At 37.2% G+C, this 20,494-nt stretch overlaps 1 protein-coding gene across 1 annotated transcript in view; it reads left to right on the forward strand.

Moving 5' to 3' along the window:
* LRPPRC (leucine rich pentatricopeptide repeat containing) overlaps positions 1-20,494 on the forward strand; it is a 117,915-nt gene that overhangs the window by 14,369 nt on the left and 83,052 nt on the right. Inside the window, exons 3-12 of the mRNA XM_015112262.3 lie at positions 1,779-1,901; positions 4,433-4,554; positions 4,660-4,718; positions 5,490-5,576; positions 6,507-6,633; positions 7,282-7,426; positions 7,745-7,890; positions 8,142-8,247; positions 8,329-8,436; positions 19,340-19,458. Coding sequence (XP_014967748.3) covers positions 1,779-1,901; positions 4,433-4,554; positions 4,660-4,718; positions 5,490-5,576; positions 6,507-6,633; positions 7,282-7,426; positions 7,745-7,890; positions 8,142-8,247; positions 8,329-8,436; positions 19,340-19,458 — 1,142 coding nt within the window. The remainder of the gene's footprint in view (positions 1-1,778; positions 1,902-4,432; positions 4,555-4,659; positions 4,719-5,489; positions 5,577-6,506; positions 6,634-7,281; positions 7,427-7,744; positions 7,891-8,141; positions 8,248-8,328; positions 8,437-19,339; positions 19,459-20,494) is intronic.

Raw genomic sequence — 20,494 nt, forward strand, 5'->3', positions numbered from 1 at the left:
TTATATTCTGTTGATTGTCATTTATGTTATGATTGTGATTTCTATCTTGTCAGCTCATCTGGGCAAAGTTTGGAGTAACTAAAACATTTTAAAATTTTTGTTTGTTTGTTTTTTGAGATGGGGTATCGCTCTGTCGCCCATTCTGGAGTACAGTGGTACAATCTCGGCTCACTGCAACTTCTGCCTCCCGGGTTCAAGCAACTCTCCTGCCTCAGCCTCCCAAGTAGCTGGGACTACCAGCGCATGCCACTACGCCCAGCTAATTTTTGTATTTTTTAATAGGGATGGGGTTTCACCATGTTGGCCAGGCTGGTCTCGCACTCCTGATCTCGTGATCTACCTGCCTTGGCCTCCCAAAGTGCTGGGATTACAGGCATGGGCCACCATGCCTGGTCTAGATATTTATTCCAAATCAGAAAATAAAAATTGCCTTTTTGCTTTTCCTAGTTTATGGAGTCACTTTTAGTAGTAAGTTTCTTGGAAGATACTAATTTTTCTTACCTTCCATTGTAGAGTGTCAGGTTTCTGTAAGATGATCACATATGACAGATTTCCATTATTTTCCTTGCATTTTCAATTAGCTACTAAAAATCTGTTTGGGTCACTAATGCCTGATGCAAGCTATAGGTCCTTCACTCCCTGTCCCCGACCCCCCAAAACCTCACACAAACATATGCATAATTTTGCATGCAGTTTAAGAGGATTCAGTAGCTTCTTAAAGCCTATTCATGGGTTTCAGACACACTTAGAAGCGTAGATATAGAATCTGATGGTGAGAGATACCAAAGAAGTATCAATTATTACTATTGTTACGTACATTTAAAGAACCTGTGTCACATTCTCTCTCTAACTTTATTTATCCATCACTACAATAAATTTTGGAACATTTTCATCACCCCAAAAAGAAATTCCCCAACTCCTCATCCCTTCCAGCCCTAGGCAACCACTAGTTATTTTCTGTCCCTGTAGGTTTGCACTACTCTAGATATTTTGTATAAATGGAATCACACTAAGTGGTTTATTTTTGCTTTGTTTTAAAGTCAGCTTTCAAAGATATGTAGATAAAGCTTACAGATGTAGGGAGAGGGAAGCTTATATTGTAGCTGATTATGAACCTAACTTTTCTATTCCTGGATGATAATTACACTGCTTTACAGTATTTTCTTTCTTTCTTTTTTTCTTTTTTGAAATGGAGTCTTGCTCTTATTGCCCAGGCTGGAGTGCAATGGCTCAATGCAGCCTCCGCCTCACGGGTTCAAGAGTTCTCCTGCCTCAGCCTCCCGAGTAGCTAGGATTACAGGCATGTGCCATCTCGCCCAGTTAATTTTATGTTTCTAGTAGAGACAGATTTTCTCCATGTTCATCAGGCTGGTCTCAAACTCCCGACTTCAGGTGATCTGCCCGCCTCAGCCTCCCAAAGTGCTGGGATTTGCGCCTGGCCCTTTATACTATTTTCATAAGATACTGAGAAGTTTAGCCTTTGAATTGTAGCAAGCACTGCCTATAAATTAGATTCTTTGTATTTTTGTGTTTGATACAGTCTTGCAGATTATATAGATTTTATAACTTAGATTTCTTAAGAAAGCAGACTAATATTAAAAGTTTGACTTGTAACTTAGTAACATTGTACATTAGGATAGGATTTTTCTAATTTATGGACACTCTCAATTTGAGCCAGGAGATTTTTGAATGCTTATAGATTTCTGTGTAAATTTTGGTATTTATCTATATGATATTGCTACTATGTTAAATGTTATCCATTAACCTTTTTTCCACAGGTGGCCCAGGAAGCAGTCACGCCTTGCTTCTACTACGTAGCTGTGGTTCTCTCTTGCCTGAACTAAAGCTTGAAGAGAGAACAGAATTTGCTCATAGGATATGGGACAAACTTCAGAAATTAGGTATGATTGTTTAAATATATGATGTGTATAAAAGGTGTAGATATTTTTTCTTTTTGCAAAAAAATGTTTGTTTACATAAATGGTATAATTCAGCTTTATGGAAGGGCTACTTGATTCATAATTTTTTGGTAATATTTATTTGGTGAGGTATAGTGACATCTAGGGGCATTAACAATAAATAATTTTTCATAACAAGTGTTACAAGTATGGTAAGTTAAAAAATAAAAAGAACAAAATAGCCAGTTTGTCTGTCAAAGTTATAAATGCACATACCATTTTACCAAGCAGTTCCATTTGTTTGAATTTAGATACAGATATAGATGCAAAAGGATATTCTTCATTGTAGCTTGTTTGTAGTAGTAAGAAATTGGAACCGATTCAAATATTCCTCTCTAGGGGATTAGGTAAATAAATCGTGGAGTACCCATAAAATAGATTACTGTGTAACTGTTTTAAGAAATGAAGAAGCTCTTTATATACCAATGGGGGTGTTCTCCAGAGTATAAATAAAAATTAAGGTGTAGACCAGAATGTATAGAATGATAGTATTTTGAAGAAAAATGTTCATACATGTGCATGTGTATACAGTATTAAAATATTTCTGGAAGGATGATGAACACTGGATACAGGTTTTACTCTACCTTTTTATACCTTTTCAATTTTAAGTCATGTAATGTAGTACATATTCAAAAAATAATTTGAAAAAAGATCGTTTAATAAAATTTAATGTTCATTCCTGATTTTAAAAAATCTTAACATATAGAAGGATGCTTCTTTAATGTGTTAAAAATCTAAAACCAACAACAATCATGTATAATGCAATGAAATAAGATGTGAAACAGTACAAGAAATTATCATTTTTAGATGATGTGATTGTTTAATCTGTAAAATCCCAGAAAATCAACTCACAGTAATTAGCTGACTTACTAAATGTTTAAGAATCCATACCTCTTCTAGTTATAAAAGAAAATGGATACAAGAATCCAATAAAGTATGGCCACAAATAAATAAAATATTTACAACTGTTCTTCAAAAAGTGTGTAGGACCTATGTGAAAAAACTAGGATAAAGACAGATTCTTCCTTCATAGTTTTGAATACATCTAGAATACATTTTGATAAGTTGATTTTTTTTAAGTTAAAAAATATATAAATAAATGTTGAATTTCAGAATGGAAAAGGATTTTATAAGTATAAAAGGAGCAGAAAAGTAAAGCTAAAGTATTCAATCTCTAAAAATTAGAAATTTCTATATGTCAGTAAGTCATTGAACTGGGAGAAATGTATGCAGAAAAGGTTACATTCTAAAATAGAAAAAAGCATTACACAGCAGTAATAATATTGATACCTCCATAGAAAGATTGACAATGTGTTATTATTTTAAAATTATTTACAAATAGTCTCTCCTATATAAGTGTATGCTTTATGAGGATTAAATCCATAGCTTCTTTATTTTCCTGCTTTGCCAGTAGCATGATGCTTTGTGTATAATGGCATTTGATACATACTTGTTGAATTAATATTGCCAGAAACCTTGTACTTCACAAGTTTGACTCGTTTACAGATTTATAAAGATATAAGAGATCTTTTAGTTTAAGTAACTTGTCCAAAATTACAGAATGAGCTGTTGACAGATCTAAGCTATCTGTAAGATGGGGGTGATAGTAGTGTCTCAAAGTTGTTGTGAAGTTTAAGTGAGCCACTATATGTAGAACACTTAGCATAGTGCCTGAAACATAGTAAGTATGAAAGAAACGTATCTGTTAAGATAAAAATGTGTATTAATTTAATGGAACAGGTCTCTGCTGCCTAAAATCTCATAATCTGACCCCTAAATACTGACCGTAGGCCTGTATGGTCACAGGCAGGAGAATAAAGATGTGAAATTCATGAAAATATAGTGAGTCATGTTACCACAAAATTGATATAAGGACTGTGATGTCATGACTGAGTAGAGTAAGGATGTGTGGTAACCTTATTTGATGTGGCCCTAAATAGTAGGGATACAAAGAAAACAAAGGGCATTGGAATACCGATCATTAACAAGAGCAGACCATGGATCATGTTCATTAGCTGAAAATGGAATGCATCCTTCAAATGAAGGCTTTGAGTGGCAGAATTGCCAGCACAGTCCTACTGTGTGAAAGAACTGAAGTTACAATCCATTCATCACAGTGTGTCTGTAATGTGAGGACTGCTTTATATAGAAAAATCTTATAGTCACTTTTAAATATAGGGGTGTTGTCAGCGTTTTCTAACAGGAAGATAATTTTGTACTTCTTAAGTAAGAGGCCTTTTAATATCTGAATAGGCAGTTACTTGTGACTATACAATAATTCAGTAATTACTGTCTTACATGCTTAGTTTGCTCTGTGTGACAGAGTATCTGTGTAGATAGGTCTGAGTGCAAAGATGGATGGGTGAAATGCTGAAGTGATAGTTTTACTCTTTTTGTTTGTTAAATTTAGTTCCACTTTAAAGCATAGGATTTTCAATGCTTTTCTAAACATTGATTTTAAATTTCATTTGTAGGTGCTGTGTATGATGTGAGTCACTATAATGCTTTACTTAAAGTCTATCTTCAAAATGAATATAAATTCTCACCAACTGATTTCCTGGCAAAAATGGAGGACGCGAACATTCAACCAAATCGAGTAAGTAGTTGCTATTGTGAATATATATTTTCACATCCACCATTTTTTTTCTTTACTCAGAAAAAAAAGTATATGTAAAATTAACTGGCCCATTTTCATTGACAGGTGACATACCAGAGATTGATTGCTTCTTACTGTAATACGGGAGATATTGAAGGTGCCAGGTATGGATCTGTATGAACATATTTAAGTGAACAAATGTGTACATTTTGTAACTCTAGATGTCTGTTCACTCTTTGTTTTAAAGCTTCTTCCTAATGAAGGAAATTGTTTCAGAACTGTTTTAATCTAGCAAATCTGGTAATCTGACTTACATAAAATATAAAATTATCGCGTAAGAGAGAAAAGATAAGTAAAAGTTGCTGTTTTAATTAAAAATTTGATTTACTAGAGAGAGGTATAAAGTTGTTGAGCTATAAAGCTTTTTTTTTTTTTTTTAAATATTTCCTAAGGGAAATGTTCTTAGCTATTTAAGCTGTATTCATTTATAAAACTGGGAATAGTCTCTTTAGTCCACTGACTAATGGAAAATCAGTTGCACCATTTCTCTGCTTATGTAAAATTTATTACTACTTATGAATGGAAGGTTTGGAAAATAAGGGATAAATTGGAATACATAATTTCATTTTTATCTAAATGAATCTTACAAAACTATGCTTTTACAAGGGTAATTAGTAGTGTAAGACAAATCAGATTTTTAAAAATCTAGTATTTGTATCAAGAGTACTTCAAGACTATTGATACTTTAAAGAGTGGGATTTTGTGGAAAGGGGATCAAAGGGATCAGTTCTTTTTTGGTGGTTTCTAAAACAAGTGTGTGTTACTATTATATTTTAAAAACAAAAGTAACTCAAGGCCTAACCTAATTCTATACATGTTGTAAAGAGTTTTCTTGATAAATACTTCCAATGAGTGTCTTCGTTTTTCCTTTGCAGCAAGATTCTTGGATTTATGAAAACTAAGGATCTCCCAGTTACAGAGGCAGTATTCAGTGCCCTTGTGACAGGGCATGCCAGAGCTGGGTAATGTTTAACCTGAGGTTTTGATTCTTAAGTGATAGATGGCTGAGATGCTAAAGTGGTCATTTTACTCCTTTTTTGTTTGTTAAGTGGGGTTTAAATTAGATAAAATTATTGTAGACAGTTCCTAAAATATGTTTGTCTACTCCTAAAATATGTTTGTCTACCCCTTCAAAAAAAATCTGTAGTATATGAGGTAGAGCATACTAATATTTTTATAACGTGCTTTTACATTTATTCCACAAATCTTTTATTTGAATTTTTAGAAATTGGGCTATAGGCCGGGCGCGGTGGCTCACACCTGTAATCCCAGCACTTTGGGGAGGCTGAGGTGGGCAGATCACCTGATGTCAGGAGTTCAAGACCAGCCTGGCCAACATGGTGAAACCTGGTCTCTACAAAAATATAAAAATTAGCTGGGCATGATGGCAGGTGCCTGTAATCCCAGCTACTCGGGATTCTGAGGCAGGAGAATTGTTTGAACCCAGGAGGCAGAGATTGCAGTGGGCCGAGATCGTGCCATTGCACTCCAGCCTGGGAGACAGAGCAAGACTCCATCTCAAAAAAAAAGAAAAGAAAAGAAAAAAGAAACTGGGCTTGATCTGAAGTAACTGCTCTGGAAAATATTTTTATTTTTGAAGAGTAATTTACTAAACGTTATTCTTACCTTGTAAGTTAAGTCTGAGTCATAACCTGTATAATGTAAGAGGGTATATGTTATTTAATGTCTGCGTAATTATTATTTTTCTTAATGAGGGATCAGATGTTTATGATCTTTATTTGAGAAACATATATCCAGTTTAATATACATTTGTTTTCTGACATCATAATTCCAAATGATACTTAGCATTTTTGATTTTAATAAGCGTATGTTTTAGTTTGAATAACTATATTACATTTGGCAAGTAATCTGTTTTTTGGATTAACTTGTAGTGATATGCAGAATGCAGAAAACATTCTCACAGTGATGAGAGAGGCTGGAATTGAGCCTGGTCCAGACACATACCTCGCATTATTGAATGCATATGCTGAGAAGGGCGACATTGACCATGTTAAGCAGGTATGACTTATGTCTAAATAAACATACTTTAAAATCATTTGTAAAAACTTGTGTTATGTTTTATATGAGGCAGCAAAGTGTAGTTTATACCTGTTTTCAAAGATGTTTCCTTGCAGAGAGTAGTATTTATGGAGAATTATTATAGTTCAGTATCTTGGTGCTGATAATATAACAGTTACTGTTGAAGTAGAGTATTTCCTTTTTATTTATTTTTATTTTTATTTTTTTTGAGATGGAGTCTTGCTCTGTCGCCCAGGCTGGAGTGCAGTGGCGCAATCTCGGCTCACTGCAAGCTCCGCCTCACAGGTTCACGCCATTCTTCTGCCTCAGCCTCTCCGAGTAGCTGGGACTCCAGGCACCCGCCACCAGGCCTGGCCAATTTTTTGTATTTTTAGTAGAGGCAGGGTTTCACCGTGGTCTCCATCTCCTGACTTCGTGATCCACCCTCCTCGGCCTTCCAAAGTGCTGGGATTACAGGCGTGAACCACCGCACCTGGCCGAGTATTTCTTATGTTTTAAAAGAAGTCCTAAAGCTTTAGGTGGTGTTTTTCCCTACTGTTTTGAATCTGGATATTTTAATTTATTTAACTTTAATACTTAAATAAAAACACTCTAACTTGGTCTTCTAATTTCTGGAACTCTCTATAGACTCTGGAGAAGGTCGAGAAGTCCGAGCTTCACCTTATGGACCGTGATTTATTCCAAATTATTTTTAGCTTCAGTAAAGCTGGGTATCCTCAGTATGTCTCAGAAATTTTGGAAAAAGTTACATGTGAAAGAAGATATATTCCAGGTAGTTTTTAAAAAATCTATTTACATGATTTTTATAAAAATCTGAATTGCTGTTCTTATATGATGGAAAGGACATTTTCTAACAATGGGCATTGTGGGAGTTGAACATAGAACTCTTAAAGTCAGTTAAATAAGCCCAAAAACATGAGTTAATGAATACATGGGGATGATTTGATTTGCAAGTGTTTTATTGTTATTTAGGCAGATATATGCTTTTGATGTTTGCAATTCTTATTTTGTCTTTAGTATCGGAACATTGGTTGCAGTGTAAAAACATTGTTCAATTTACTAACAAAAGATGTCTTTGTTTTCTTCCCAGATGCAATGAACCTCATTTTACTTTTAGTCACTGAAAAATTGGAAGATGTAGCTTTGCAAATTTTACTAGCATGCCCTATATCAAAGGAAGATGGCATAAGTGACTTTGGCAGTTTCTTTTTACGACACTGTGTGACTATGAATACGGTATTCTGTCCACTTTTACTTTGTAGACAATATAATTGGCAGTGAAATAAGATTCTTTAAAATATAGGAATATTTATGAGATTAGACCAGTTGTGAACATTATAACAACCTTGTTCTTGTGTTGCAAGATTTTTGGGTAGAAAAAGTGCGGGATTTAAACTGCTCATCTCAAGAAGTGATAGAATATTTGCAGCAGTTTAAACGGTAAGATGTTTGCCAATCCAGCTAATGTGGTGACTTTTTTCCCACAGCCTGTGGAGAAGCTAACAGACTACTGTAAGAAGTTAAAGGAAATCCAGATGCACTCCTTTCCTCTGCAGTTCACCCTCCATTGTGCTTTACTTGCCAAAAAAACTGGTACTACATTCTTAAAGTTAAAGCCAACGTAAGGAAGTTTTGCTGAGGTAGCTTTGTGATATTTTATGATATCTCTTTCAGATTTGGCAAAAGCCCTAATGAAGGCTGTGAAGGAGGAAGGTTTTCCTATCAGAACTCACTATTTCTGGCCATTGCTAGTTGGACATCAGAAGGAAAAAAATGTTCAAGGTTAGATTGTGCTTTTTACTGGTTTGTAATGGTTCCCAGTATGACAGTTTGCACGCACATCTAATTGGATTCTTCGGAAAAGCATACTTATTCCTGAGTATTATGAGAAAACGGAATTGTTTTAAGTCGCCATGAAGTATTATGTGTAAGCATTTAAAAAAACAAAACATGATGGATTTCTTTCATCTGAATTTCGTTAATTTCATTTCTTATTTCATCTCTGATCCTGATATTCAAACTTACGAATGTAGTTCTAAGCAGTTCATTATTTTCAAGTTCTTAAAAAAACTCTTTAGTTTTTGATTTTATATATAATGTTTGAAATCAGATTGTCTACCTTTAATAAAGATAAAGTTGTATATACAATCAGGTTCATGAAAACAAAAAGTGTGGCCATTTTCTTTGTGGGCCAATCTATTTCTTTTTAACTGAGCTTAGTTAGAATAATAGGAAAGGCAGGAAAACTTTTATTGTAAAATGAGTACTCATGACCTGACAGCCTGCTGATTGAAGGACAAAAATGTTCAATCTTTCAGGTTCTTAAGTACGTTTAAGCATTTATCATACTTTTCCCTTGTACACATGGGATGACTATAGGATATGAATAAGAATTGAACAAATATTAAATTTCAGAGTACAGTATCTAATTCTTTGGTTTGCATTATTGGTAATTCAGAAAGAATAGTCTCATAAAAAGATGCTTTTAACAGAAGTACTTTCCCCTTGGGGAAACAAAAAATGGTCTTTTTCATTTTATCTCTAAGTATAATGTGCTTTGGAATGAGATGCAGAATTGTTAGTGTGACATTGGGTGACAAACAAAATGCACAAACAACAAAAAAAGTGCTTTTAGCAGACTTTCATATTGCAATTTTATTTTAAATATACAGCCGTCTTCTGGTTTAAAGGAAATAGTGAAACAAGTATTCCCTAATTGTTTCTGGCTATAAAAGTCTCTAAATCCTTTTTAGAAAAATTTCTGTGAAAACAATATGCTAGTTTGATTAACTCTTTGTATATCCTCCAGTCTGAAAGCTCCAAAAGGTAACCTATCACCCGGTGTTTTGGAACCACAGAAAGTTTACATCATTCCATCAAACTCTTTGGGCATGTTGGTATTGTCCACCTTTACACAAGTATGAAAATTCTTTTGGTACCAGTTGAGATGTTTGTTCATCAGGTTAATCTCCTTTTGCAACCATGTCACAGTTGAATTGGTTACTACATTTTTACTACTTAGTAAACATAAAAGAGCTAGGTAGTTTCTTTCTATGGTTGTAGCAGTTGAAATAGTAGAAAATGGGCTTTATCTCAAATCTGTCTTTTCTTAGAATCTCAGAATTTAGATTTTAAAGGTGTGCCATATTGAAAGCTCACGTTACATGAAGGAAGGAACTGAGGGCCACATAGACATTCAGTGACGGACCTTAGCTTCCACATCTAGCTGTCTTTAGGCTGGGATTAGAACAGAGGATTTCTGTCCTTCTTTTAAAATATCCTTTTTTATACTATAACCCTTCCATATTCAATTTTTGTAAGTTTTATACTGTTTATTTTCTAAAAATTCTTAGCTACTGTTTAAAAATTAGTTGCCAGTTTTTACACAAAGAATGTTGCTAAAAGAGATAGTGAATTTTTTAATTGATAAAGGTTTTGTCTGAAAAAATATAAAAGTTTATGCTTTTATATTCTATGTGTTCTGAGAGTGCAAGAGGTTGTCAGTTTTATAATTTTTAAAAACAGTATGTAACAATATATTCTCCTTTGTAGAAGGTCCTGAAAGATAGTAAAGTATATATTCTGCAGTCTACTTTTATGTAACAGGGAAATGGCTGTATGTATTCTTTATAGTTTCTTTAGTGTAAGGTAAGAAAGTAACATTCTTATTAGTGCAATGAACTTGTTCTTTGTCCAGTGAAGATCATATATAAAATGGTAGAAATCAAAGAAGAAAGTGACTGCAGTGATGGAGGCTGTGCCATGTTTCCTAAGGAATAAATAAAACTCTTCAGAAAATCAAAGAAAGATATTTGGGGATCAGATAAAGTGGAACCAAGAGTTTTCAACAATAGGATAATCAAGTTTCTTTTTTTAAAAAAACATATATATATATATTTTTTCTTTCTTCCTTTCTTTTTTTTTTTTTTTTTTCCTGTGACACAGCCTCAGGAGGTCCTGAGGGCATGTGCCCTGTATAATCAAGTTTCTGTTGAAATTTTTCTGGCTGCAGATTTAGCCATCACCAACCTCCAAGAAAGATATTTATAATTACTTCCTCATGGCTTACTAGCATTTATCTCTGTGGCACAAGTGAAAAGTTATCACTTAGAATAATGCATCTCTAGCCAGTTGGCCTGACTTTCAGGAAATAACCTAGAATGAATTTGGATCTATATCCCTGGGTGTATTTAGAAAACATAAAAATAAGAATGTGAAAGGAGTAAAATACATAAAGAAGGGCTGATCAGAAAGCCCAAATGCCAGTTGAGTGAAGTGGCTGAATAGAAGGAACTTATTTTTGAGACAGAGTTTCACTCTTGTTGCCCAGGCTGGAGTACAGTGGCACTACCTTGGCTCACTGCAGCCTCCGCCTCCCAGGTTCAAGCGATTCTCCTGCCTCAGCCTCCCGAGTAGCTGGGATTGCAGGCATGCGCCACCGCACCCAGCTAATTTTTTGTGTTTTTAGTAGAGATGCGGTTTCACCATGTTGGCCAGGCTGGTCCCCAACTCCTGACCTCATGTGATCCACCCACCTTGGCCTCCCAAAATGCTGGGATTATAGGCATGAGCCACCACTCTTGGCAGAACTTACTTTTCAAAGAGGAAGCAATTGCCTCCTAATAAAGTGAATGCCTTGGGTATAGTGTAAAATCCTGTAGAGTGAAACAGTCACAGTCCGTGAAAGTTACTCAGTCAAATCATGTATCATTCCTGATAGTTTGTGAGCTGTTATAATTCTCACAGAACTTTTTAAATGGAGACTTTCCTCTAGATTGATAAACTTTCTTCTGACTGTATTTAAATATTTTTATTAGATTATTTAGTCTTAGTTTAGATTTTCTAAGTTCACAGAGGTTTGGAATCTATAGGTTAATATAAGATTATTTTAGTCTTTTTATTTTGAAAAGAAATGTGAATTGTATTTTTTATTAGAATTTATTCAGATAGATCAGTCACTGTTTTCCTTCTTATTGGTAAGTGCTTCTCTCCTCCCATCTGACTATGGTTACTGAACAGAATATCTTTCTTTGTCTGCTCCCTCAGGCTGCCTGAGGGAGTGATTGAACTTACCTGAGCAGAAGGTGTGATCCCTGGTTTTCTCGAGCATGCTTTAGTTTCAGTTAGAAAGATATGTAAGTTAAAAGTGCCAGCAACATAGATAATCTAAATGAGCAAAATGTGCTCCTCCTCCTGATAAATGTTATTGGAAAAATGAAGAATTAAGAGAATGAAACATGTTTGAGGCTTAGAAGATGGTGTGAAGGGTTTCGTATAAGAATAAGAATCTTGTAGCTGCAGTCAATTTGGTGGCCAGTTTTCAAACATTGGAAAATCTATCATCCGAGAAACTTTTCAGTATTATGTATTATTACAGTATTTTGATACAGCTAAAAAAAATTAAGTCATTATTGCTACTATTAACCTTTATTTAGGCTGGGTGTGGTGGCTTACGCCTGTAATCCCAGCACTTTGGGAGGCTGAGGTAGGGGGATCATTTGAGCCCAGGATTTTGAGACCAGCCTTGGCAACTTGGCAAAATCCTGTCTCTATAAAAAGTAGAAAAATTAGCCGAGCAAGGCGGTATACTCCTGTAGTCCTAGCTGCTTGGTAGGCTGTAGTGGGAGGATTGCTAGAGCTTAGGAGGTCAGGGCTTCATTGAGCCTTGATCGCTGCCACTGCAGTCTAGCCTGGGTGACAGAGTGAGACGCTGTCTCAAAAAACAACAAAACAAAAACAAAAACACCCCTCACACACAGTTATTTAGTAGTTTTAGGATTCCGCACATATTTTTTCCTTTAATTTTAGTGACCACCCTGAGAGTTAAGTGGGCCGCTTTATTAACATCATTCCTGTATTGCCAGCAAGGAGCCTCTGAAAATCATTCTTTTTGGTGGCAGAACAAGGACTTGATCCCAGTTCCTTCTGATTCCAGGAAAAACATGTAGGCTTTAGCATTTTTTGTAGTATAACAAGCACCTGCCAGCAATTAAGAGACTTGGTTTCTTATTCAAGTTCTGCTTGTGATCTTGGAGAAATTACCTTATACTTTTGTTAGAAGATTCATTGGCTTTCTTTCCCCCACTTTAAAAAATTGACACAAACTGTATATATTCAGGGTATACAATGTAATGATTTTATGTACAGGTACATCCTGTCCTGATTACCATAGTCAAGTTAATTAACAACCATAAACATATAACGCCCATAGTTAACCATTTATGTGTGTGCCTGTTGTGTGCATGAGTGTGGTGAAGACACTTAAAATCTGTTCTTTTACCAATTTCAAGTAAACAATACAGTATTAATAACAGTAGCCACCATGCTGTACATTAGATCCTCGAACTTACTCATCTCATTAGCAGAAAGTTCGTGCCCTTTGACCAATATCTCTCTCACCCTAGTCCCTGGCAACTGCTGTCCTACTTTCTGTTTCTGTGAGTTTTCGACTGTTTTTGTTCCACATATAAGTGAGACAGTATTGTCTTTCTGGTTCTAGCTTATTTCAGTTGATGAGTTGATTTCTAAAGGCATTTCAGCTTTCTTTATATAGAGAGGCACACACACACCCTGATTTTGAAACCTTGGAGTTTGACATACTGATCTAAGCTAAGTGGTAATATTGAAATTCTTTTTTTCCAGAATGTTATAGTTCTGTTGTCCTCAATCTTGCCCTAAGAATTTAGATCACAAGAACTTCTTCCATGCCTATGAATAATATTTCAGTTCTTAGAACTTCCATCCATTCAATAGGCGTAGACTCTTTTTTTTTTTTTTTTTCTGAGACGGAGTCTCGCTCTGTCGCCCAGGCTGGAGTGCAGTGGCGCAAGCTCCGCTCACTGCAAGCTCCGCCTCCCAGATTCACGCCATTCTCCTGTCTCAGCCTCCCGAGTAGCTGGGACTATAGGCGCCTGCCACCACACCTGGCTAATTTTTTATGTTTTTAGTAGAGACGGGGTTTCACCTTGTTAGCCAGGATGGTCTTGATCTCCTGACCTTATGATCCGCCCGCCTCGGCCTCCCAAAGTGCTGGGATTACAGGTGTGAGCCACCGCGCCCGGTCTGGCATAGACTTTTATAGGTCAGAAAATTATTCATTAAGTGCCTTGACACATATTGCCTTGCATAGTCCATGGATGGTAGTTAGAAAGATTTAGCAAAGCAATATGTGTAAAAGTGTCTAGAAGCACAGTTCCTGGCATATTTCCATTTCTAGTGTGTAAGCTATGAAATTATGGCTCAGACATGTGCTGCGACTTGCTTAGATTTACACTGCCATTAAGTACCAGCACCAAGGGGGAGAGTTGGGTCTTTAAAGTCCAAAGCCCTTTTTTTTGTCACTTCACCAGAGTATCTCACCAGCAACTTAGCTGTTTAAGTAAATAATAATTGTCCTGGAAACAATTATTACTGGTCAGAAAGAACACTGAGGACATTAGATTAACACAAATCTGTTACTAGGAATTCAAAAGCAACTTAGCTATGTCCTCATGTCAGGTGCTTAGTAATCTTTTCATATAAAGAAGAGCACAATGGAATTTGCCATCTTTTATGGTAGTTACTAAGGTTGTTAGTAATGATACCCAGTGAATTATTAGAGGAATAGTTTAAATTTCACTTACAAGTATTGTTAGGCCTCTGTGTGCAGTGTGGACCAACTGTGTATGCATGTTCTCTTATATTTCAGTAAGCACATGCTTTGTTTAGGGATTTTAAAAAAATTATTGTTGTTGTTGTTTTAAAAAAATTGTTGTTGTTGTTGTTATTATTATTATTATTATTATTATTATTGAGACCGAGTCTTACTCTGTTGCCCAGGCTGGAGTGTGGTGGCGTGATACTGGCTCACTGTAACGTTTGCCTCCCAGGTTCAAGCAATACTCCTGCCTCAGCCTCCCCAGTAGCTGGGATTATAGGTGCCTGCCACCACGCCTGGCTAATTAAAAACATTATGTTTACATCTTGAAAAATACATTTAAATCTCTAAGATTTGAAGATATTAGGTTATTTATTTATTCTTCCCAGCCAACTTTACTGAGGTATGAATGATAAATAATTGTGTAGCTAAATCTACATCTGTCTATCTTTCTATCAACAATCATCTATCTATCAATCAGTCATCTGTCTATCTGATAAATGACATGACTTTTTGGAGACAGTGTCTCACACTGTCAGCCTTGACCTCCCAGGCTCGAGATTTTCCCACCTCAGCCTCAGTGGGACCACAGGCACATATTACCAGGCCTGGCTACTTCAAAAAATTTTTTTTGGTAGAAACGGGGGTCTCCCTGTGCTGCCTAGGCTGGTCTCAAATTCCTGGGCTCAAGCAGTCCTCCCGCCTTGGCTTCCCAAAGTGCTGAGATTACAAGCATGAGCCACCTCACCTGGCTACATTTTGATATATGTGCACATTGTGAAATCATTACCACAGTCAAGCTAACATATCCATCACCTCAGCTGGTTACATAGGCTCTGTTGCCCAGGCTGGAGTGCAGTGGTGTGATCTCGGCTCACTGCAGCCTCCGCCCCCTGGGTTCAAGCAGTTCTCCTGCTTCAGCCTCTTTAGTAGCTGGGATTACAGGCGTGTGCCACCACACCCAGCTAATTTTTGTATTTTTAGTAGAGATGGGGTTTCGCCATGTTGGCCAGGCTGATCTCGAACTCCTGACCTCAGGTGATCCACCTGCCTTGGGCTCCCAAAGTGCTGGGATTACAGGTGTGAGCCACTGCGCCCAGCCCTTCTCTCTCTCTCTTTTTTTTTTTGTTGAGCTAGTTATCTTTTTAAAAATTTTGTATTGGCTGGGTGTATTGGCTCATGCCTGTAATCCCAGCACTTTTGGAGGCAGAGGCAGGCAGATCACAAGGTCAGGAGTTTAAGACCAGCCTGGCCAACATAGTGAAACCTCGTTTCTAGTAAAAATACAAAAATTACTTGGCGTGGTGGCATGTGCCTGTAGTCCCAGCTACTCAGGAGGCTGAGGCAGAAGAATTGTTTGAACCCGGGATGTGGAGGTTGCTGTGAGTTGAGATCGTACCGTTGCACTCCAGCTTGGGCAATAAGAGTGAAACTCTGTCTCAAAAAAAAAAATATTGTGGCAAGAACACTTGAGATCTACTCTCTCAGCAAAAATCAAGTATTCAGTACATTGTGTCCAGAACTTACTTACCATATAACTGAAAATTTATACCTATTGACCACCATACCTTTTCACTCACCCCCCAGTCCCATAACAGTTCAACTTTTTTTTTTAAATAGATTCCGTAGAGGCCAGGCGCTGTGGCTCATGCCTGTAATCCCAGCACTTTGGGAGGCCAAGGCAGGTGGATCACCTGAGGTCAGGAGATCGAGACCATCCTGGCCAACATGGTGAAATCCCATCTCTATTAAAAATACAAAAATTAGTCAGGTGTGGTGGTGGGCGCCTGTAATCCCAGCTACTTGGGAGGCTGAGGCTGGATAATTGCTAGAACCCGGGAGTCGGAGGTTGCAGTGAGCTGAGATCGCGCCACTGTACTCCAGCCTGGTGACAGAGGGAGACTCCATCTTGGGGAAAAAAAAAAAAAAAAAGCGGTACCCAGTGGCTCACGCCTGTAATCCCAGCACTTTGGGAAGCCAAGGCGGGAGGATCACGAGGTCAGGAGATCAAGACCATCCTGGCTAACATGGTGAAACCCTGTCTCTACTGAAAATACAAAAAATGAGCTGGGCATGGTGGCGGGCGCCTGTAGTCCCAGCTACTCGGGAAACTGAGGCAGGAGAATGGCGTGAACCCGGGAGGTGGAGCTTGCAGTGAGCCGAGATCGGGCCACTGCTCTTCAGCCTGGGCGACAGTGTGAGATTCTGTCTCAAAAATAAACAAATAAATAAAGATTCCATATATAAGTGAGATCACATAGTATTTGTCTTTCTGTGTCTGGCTTATTTCACTTAGCATGTATTTCAAGTTCGTTCATGTTGTAAATGACAGGATTTTCTTTGTTTTTAAGGCTGAATAATCTTCCATTCTCTATGTGTATATATGCCACATTTTCTTTATCTGTTGACAGCATGTTTCTACATCTTGGGTACTGTGAATAATGCTGGAATGAACAAATGTTTCTTTGAGATAATGATTTTCTTTCCTTTGGACATATGCTCAGAAGTGGGATTGTTGGTAATTCTACTTTTAAGTTTTTCTGGACTCTCCATACTCTCCCACCAGCAGTAGACCAGGGTTCCCTTTCTGTATATCCTCACCACTGTGTAATCGCTTTTGACTCTTTGATAGTAGCCATTCTGACAGGTATAAGGTGATATTTCACTGTGGCTTAAATTTGCATTTCCCTGATGATTAGTAATGTTGAGCATCTTTTCATAAGACTGTTGGCCGTTTTTATGTCTTTGGAAAAATGTGTATTCAGATCCTTTGCCCATCTGTTAATTGAATTATTTGGGGTTTTTTTGTTTTTTGTTTTTTTTGCTATTGAATTGTTTGAGTTCCTTATTATGTATTTTAGATATTAGCCCCTTATCAGATACATGGTTTGCGAATATTTTCTCCCATTCCATAGGTCGCCTTTTCATTTTATTGTTTCCTTTACCGTGCAGAAGCTTTTTAGTTACATGTGGTTCCACTTCACTGTTTTTGTTTTTGTTGTCTGCGCTTTGGTCTCAAATCCAAAAAGTCATTGTCAAGACCAGTGTTTTCTTCTAGGAGTTTTGTGGTTTCAAGTTTAAGTCTTTAATCTATTTTGAGTTGATTTTTGTGTATTGTATAAGATAAGGGTCCAGGCCGGGTGTAGTGGCTCATGCCTGTAATCCCAACACTTTGGGAGGCCGAGGCAGGCGGATCACGAATTCAGGAGTTCAAGACCAGCCTGACCAACATGGTGAAACCCCATCTCTAGGATCATGAGGTCAGGAGTTCCAGACCAGCCTGACCAAGATGATGAAACCCCATCTCTACTAGAAATACAAAAACTAGCTGGGCGTGGTGACGTGTGCCTGTAATCCCAGCTACTCTGGAGGCTGAGGCAGGACAACTGCTTGAACCCAGGAGGCGGAGGTTATAGTGAGCTGAGATCACACCACTGCACTCCAGCTTGGGTGACCGAGCAATATTCTGTCTCAAAAAAAAGACAGGATCTTGCTATGTTGCCCAGGCTGGACTTGAACTCCTGGGCTCAAGCAGTCCTGCAACAGCCTCCTGAATAGCCAAAACTATAGGTGTGCACCACTGCCTGCAGCGCCAACACCATTTATTGGTGCCTGTGTCAAAATTAGTTGATTATATGTGCGTGGGTTCATTTTTAGATTCTTTGTTCTATTGCATTGGTCTATTTGTTTGTTTTTAGGCCAGTATTAGGTAATTTTATATATGATGAACTGTTTAAAGTTAAAATATTCTGATTCATAACCTAAATTTAAAAAAAATTATACCTAGTTTTTTTTTTTTTCATTATCTAAATTTTATCTAAAAGAAATGTGCAGGTATTTATAATGTAGTTAGACTTGCCTGTGTCTTTCTGTACTTAGTGGGAATTTACTGTCAATTATTTGTACTAGAGTTAATCGTGTAACAAATTTGATAGAAATGTAATTTTTTTTTTTTTTTTTTTTTTTTTGAGACGGAGTCTCGCTCTGTTGCCCAGGCTGGAGTGCAGTGGCCGAATATCAGCTCACTGCAAGCTCCACCTCCTGGGTTTACGCCATTCTCCTGCCTCAGCCTCCCGAGTAGCTGGGACTATAGGCGCCTGCCACCTCGCCCGGCTATTTTTTTGTATTTTTTAGTAGAGACGGGGTTTCATCGTGTTAGCCAGGATGGTCTCGATCTCCTGACCTCGTGATCCTCCCGTCTCGGCCTCCCAAAGTGCTGGGATTACAGGCTTGAGCCACCGCGCCCGGCCAGAAATGTAATTTTTCTTTAGGTCTCTAGTAGGCCAGAAACAGGGACTTTTAGGGGGAGTTTTAATAATGTGAAAGTAATGAAGCCGAAGATAAGTAAGTTTTTAAAAGGAAAAATAAGAATGTTCTTTCTTTTTATTAAAGAAAAGATCTGGATCTATTTGAAACTCGCTGTAGCTCTGAAAACATGAAATGACTTAATTTGTAAGAAGTTATTAAAAGAGATTTTTGTGAGTGGGAAATGGGGGAAACAACTTACTAGATTTTTAAGTTAGTTTTAAATACAGTTAGACAATAATTCATTAGAATAAATTGCTATTTTTCATTCTTACATTGTAAAATATGAAATCAAGTTAGTAACAATTAGGGAACTTTTTACGTAAGTACTTAATTGAAGACATGTTTTGAAACCACTCACTTCTCTTTGCAGCATTTATTCTGGCCAAGTTTTTTTTGTACAAGTCCATCATTGCTCTATAATAGCAATGTTGTATTATAATCACTTTAGGGGTGCCGGAAACGTTGGACACATTGGTTAATTGTTTTATGTTTCTTTATGCTTATAATTTCAAGGATACTTTCTTGAAATTCACTGTTTCACAGAGGGGGATGAAGAAAGGAGGAGTTAATTTTTTTATCATTATATCTCACAGTTCTGTTGCTTTTCTGCCTTTTAGACAAACGAATTGCTGAGTAATTTTCTTACATTATGATTCAGAAAGTAATTGAACTGAACTTACTGATCTTTTTTAACTTTGTTCTAAGTTCTTCATCTCTGTGCTTCTACATTTTATGTGTTAGGTATAATTGAAGTCCTGAAAGTAATGCAAGAATTGGGAGTACCTCCTGATCAGGAAACATACATAGGTTACGTGATTCCATGCTTCAATAGTATAAAGTCAGCACGTGCCATTTTGCAGGTGAGTACAAGTGTGGTTTTAATTTAATAATTGAAGAGAGTGTCTTTCCTCCTTAATGTTTAGTAGTCACACACAAAAATGTCATTGAACTGAGGACTCAAAATGGTCAAATCTGTGTACAATTTTTTTTTTTGGAGGCGGAGTTTCCCTCTCGTTGCCCAGGCGGGAATGCAATGGCACAATCTGGGCTCACTGCATCCTCTGCCTCCTGGGTTCAAGCAATTCTTCTGCCTCAGCCTCCCGAGTAGCTGGGATTACAGGATGCGCCACCATGCCTGGCTAATTTTCTATTTTTGATAGAGACAGGGTTTCCTCATGTTGGTCAGGCTGGACTCGAACTCCTGACCTCCGGTGATCCACCTGCCTCGGCCTCTCCAAGTGCTGGGATTATAGGTGTGAGCCACCGCGCCCGGCCCTGCATACAATTTTCTAAAGCTTTGTAAAAAATATTAGTTGGTATAACATTTATAGCGTCAAAACTCAAAAAGACAAAGCAGCCTTTTTCTTGTGTATTAAAAAGACAATATGCCAGATTGGGAAAAATTAAAACAATATTAACTCCTGATCCCGCCCTGAAATGCACCTGAAATTTTCATTTATAAATTAGATTTTGTTTTATTTTATTAAAGAAGCAGGGGTTTCAGTACGTTATCCAGGCTGGTCTTGAACTCTGGACTTAAGCAATCATCCTGTCTCAGCCTCCTGAGTAGCTGGGATCATAGGCACATGTTACTGTACCCTGCTTCAGTTTTCACTTTTTGAATATTATTTTTCACTTCCCTATTAATTTTCATAAAGTGTGCACTAATAGTATATATACTAGTCTCTCTCTCTCTCTCTGTCTTTTTTTTTTTTAAAACTCCAAACCTTTGTTTTCCTACCAAATACTTCTGGTCCCTACCAGAGTAGGCAAGCTGTTGATAAAGAGGCACATGAAGATGTTGATTGGGACAGTGCATTGGATTAGCAAAGGCTGCATTTTCCACTTTCAAAACAGAATGCTTAGCGCTGAATATATGAGTTACAGAAACAAAAC

This window comes from Macaca mulatta, chromosome 13, assembly GCF_049350105.2.
Source record: "Macaca mulatta isolate MMU2019108-1 chromosome 13, T2T-MMU8v2.0, whole genome shotgun sequence".
Lineage (NCBI taxonomy): Eukaryota > Metazoa > Chordata > Mammalia > Primates > Cercopithecidae > Macaca > Macaca mulatta.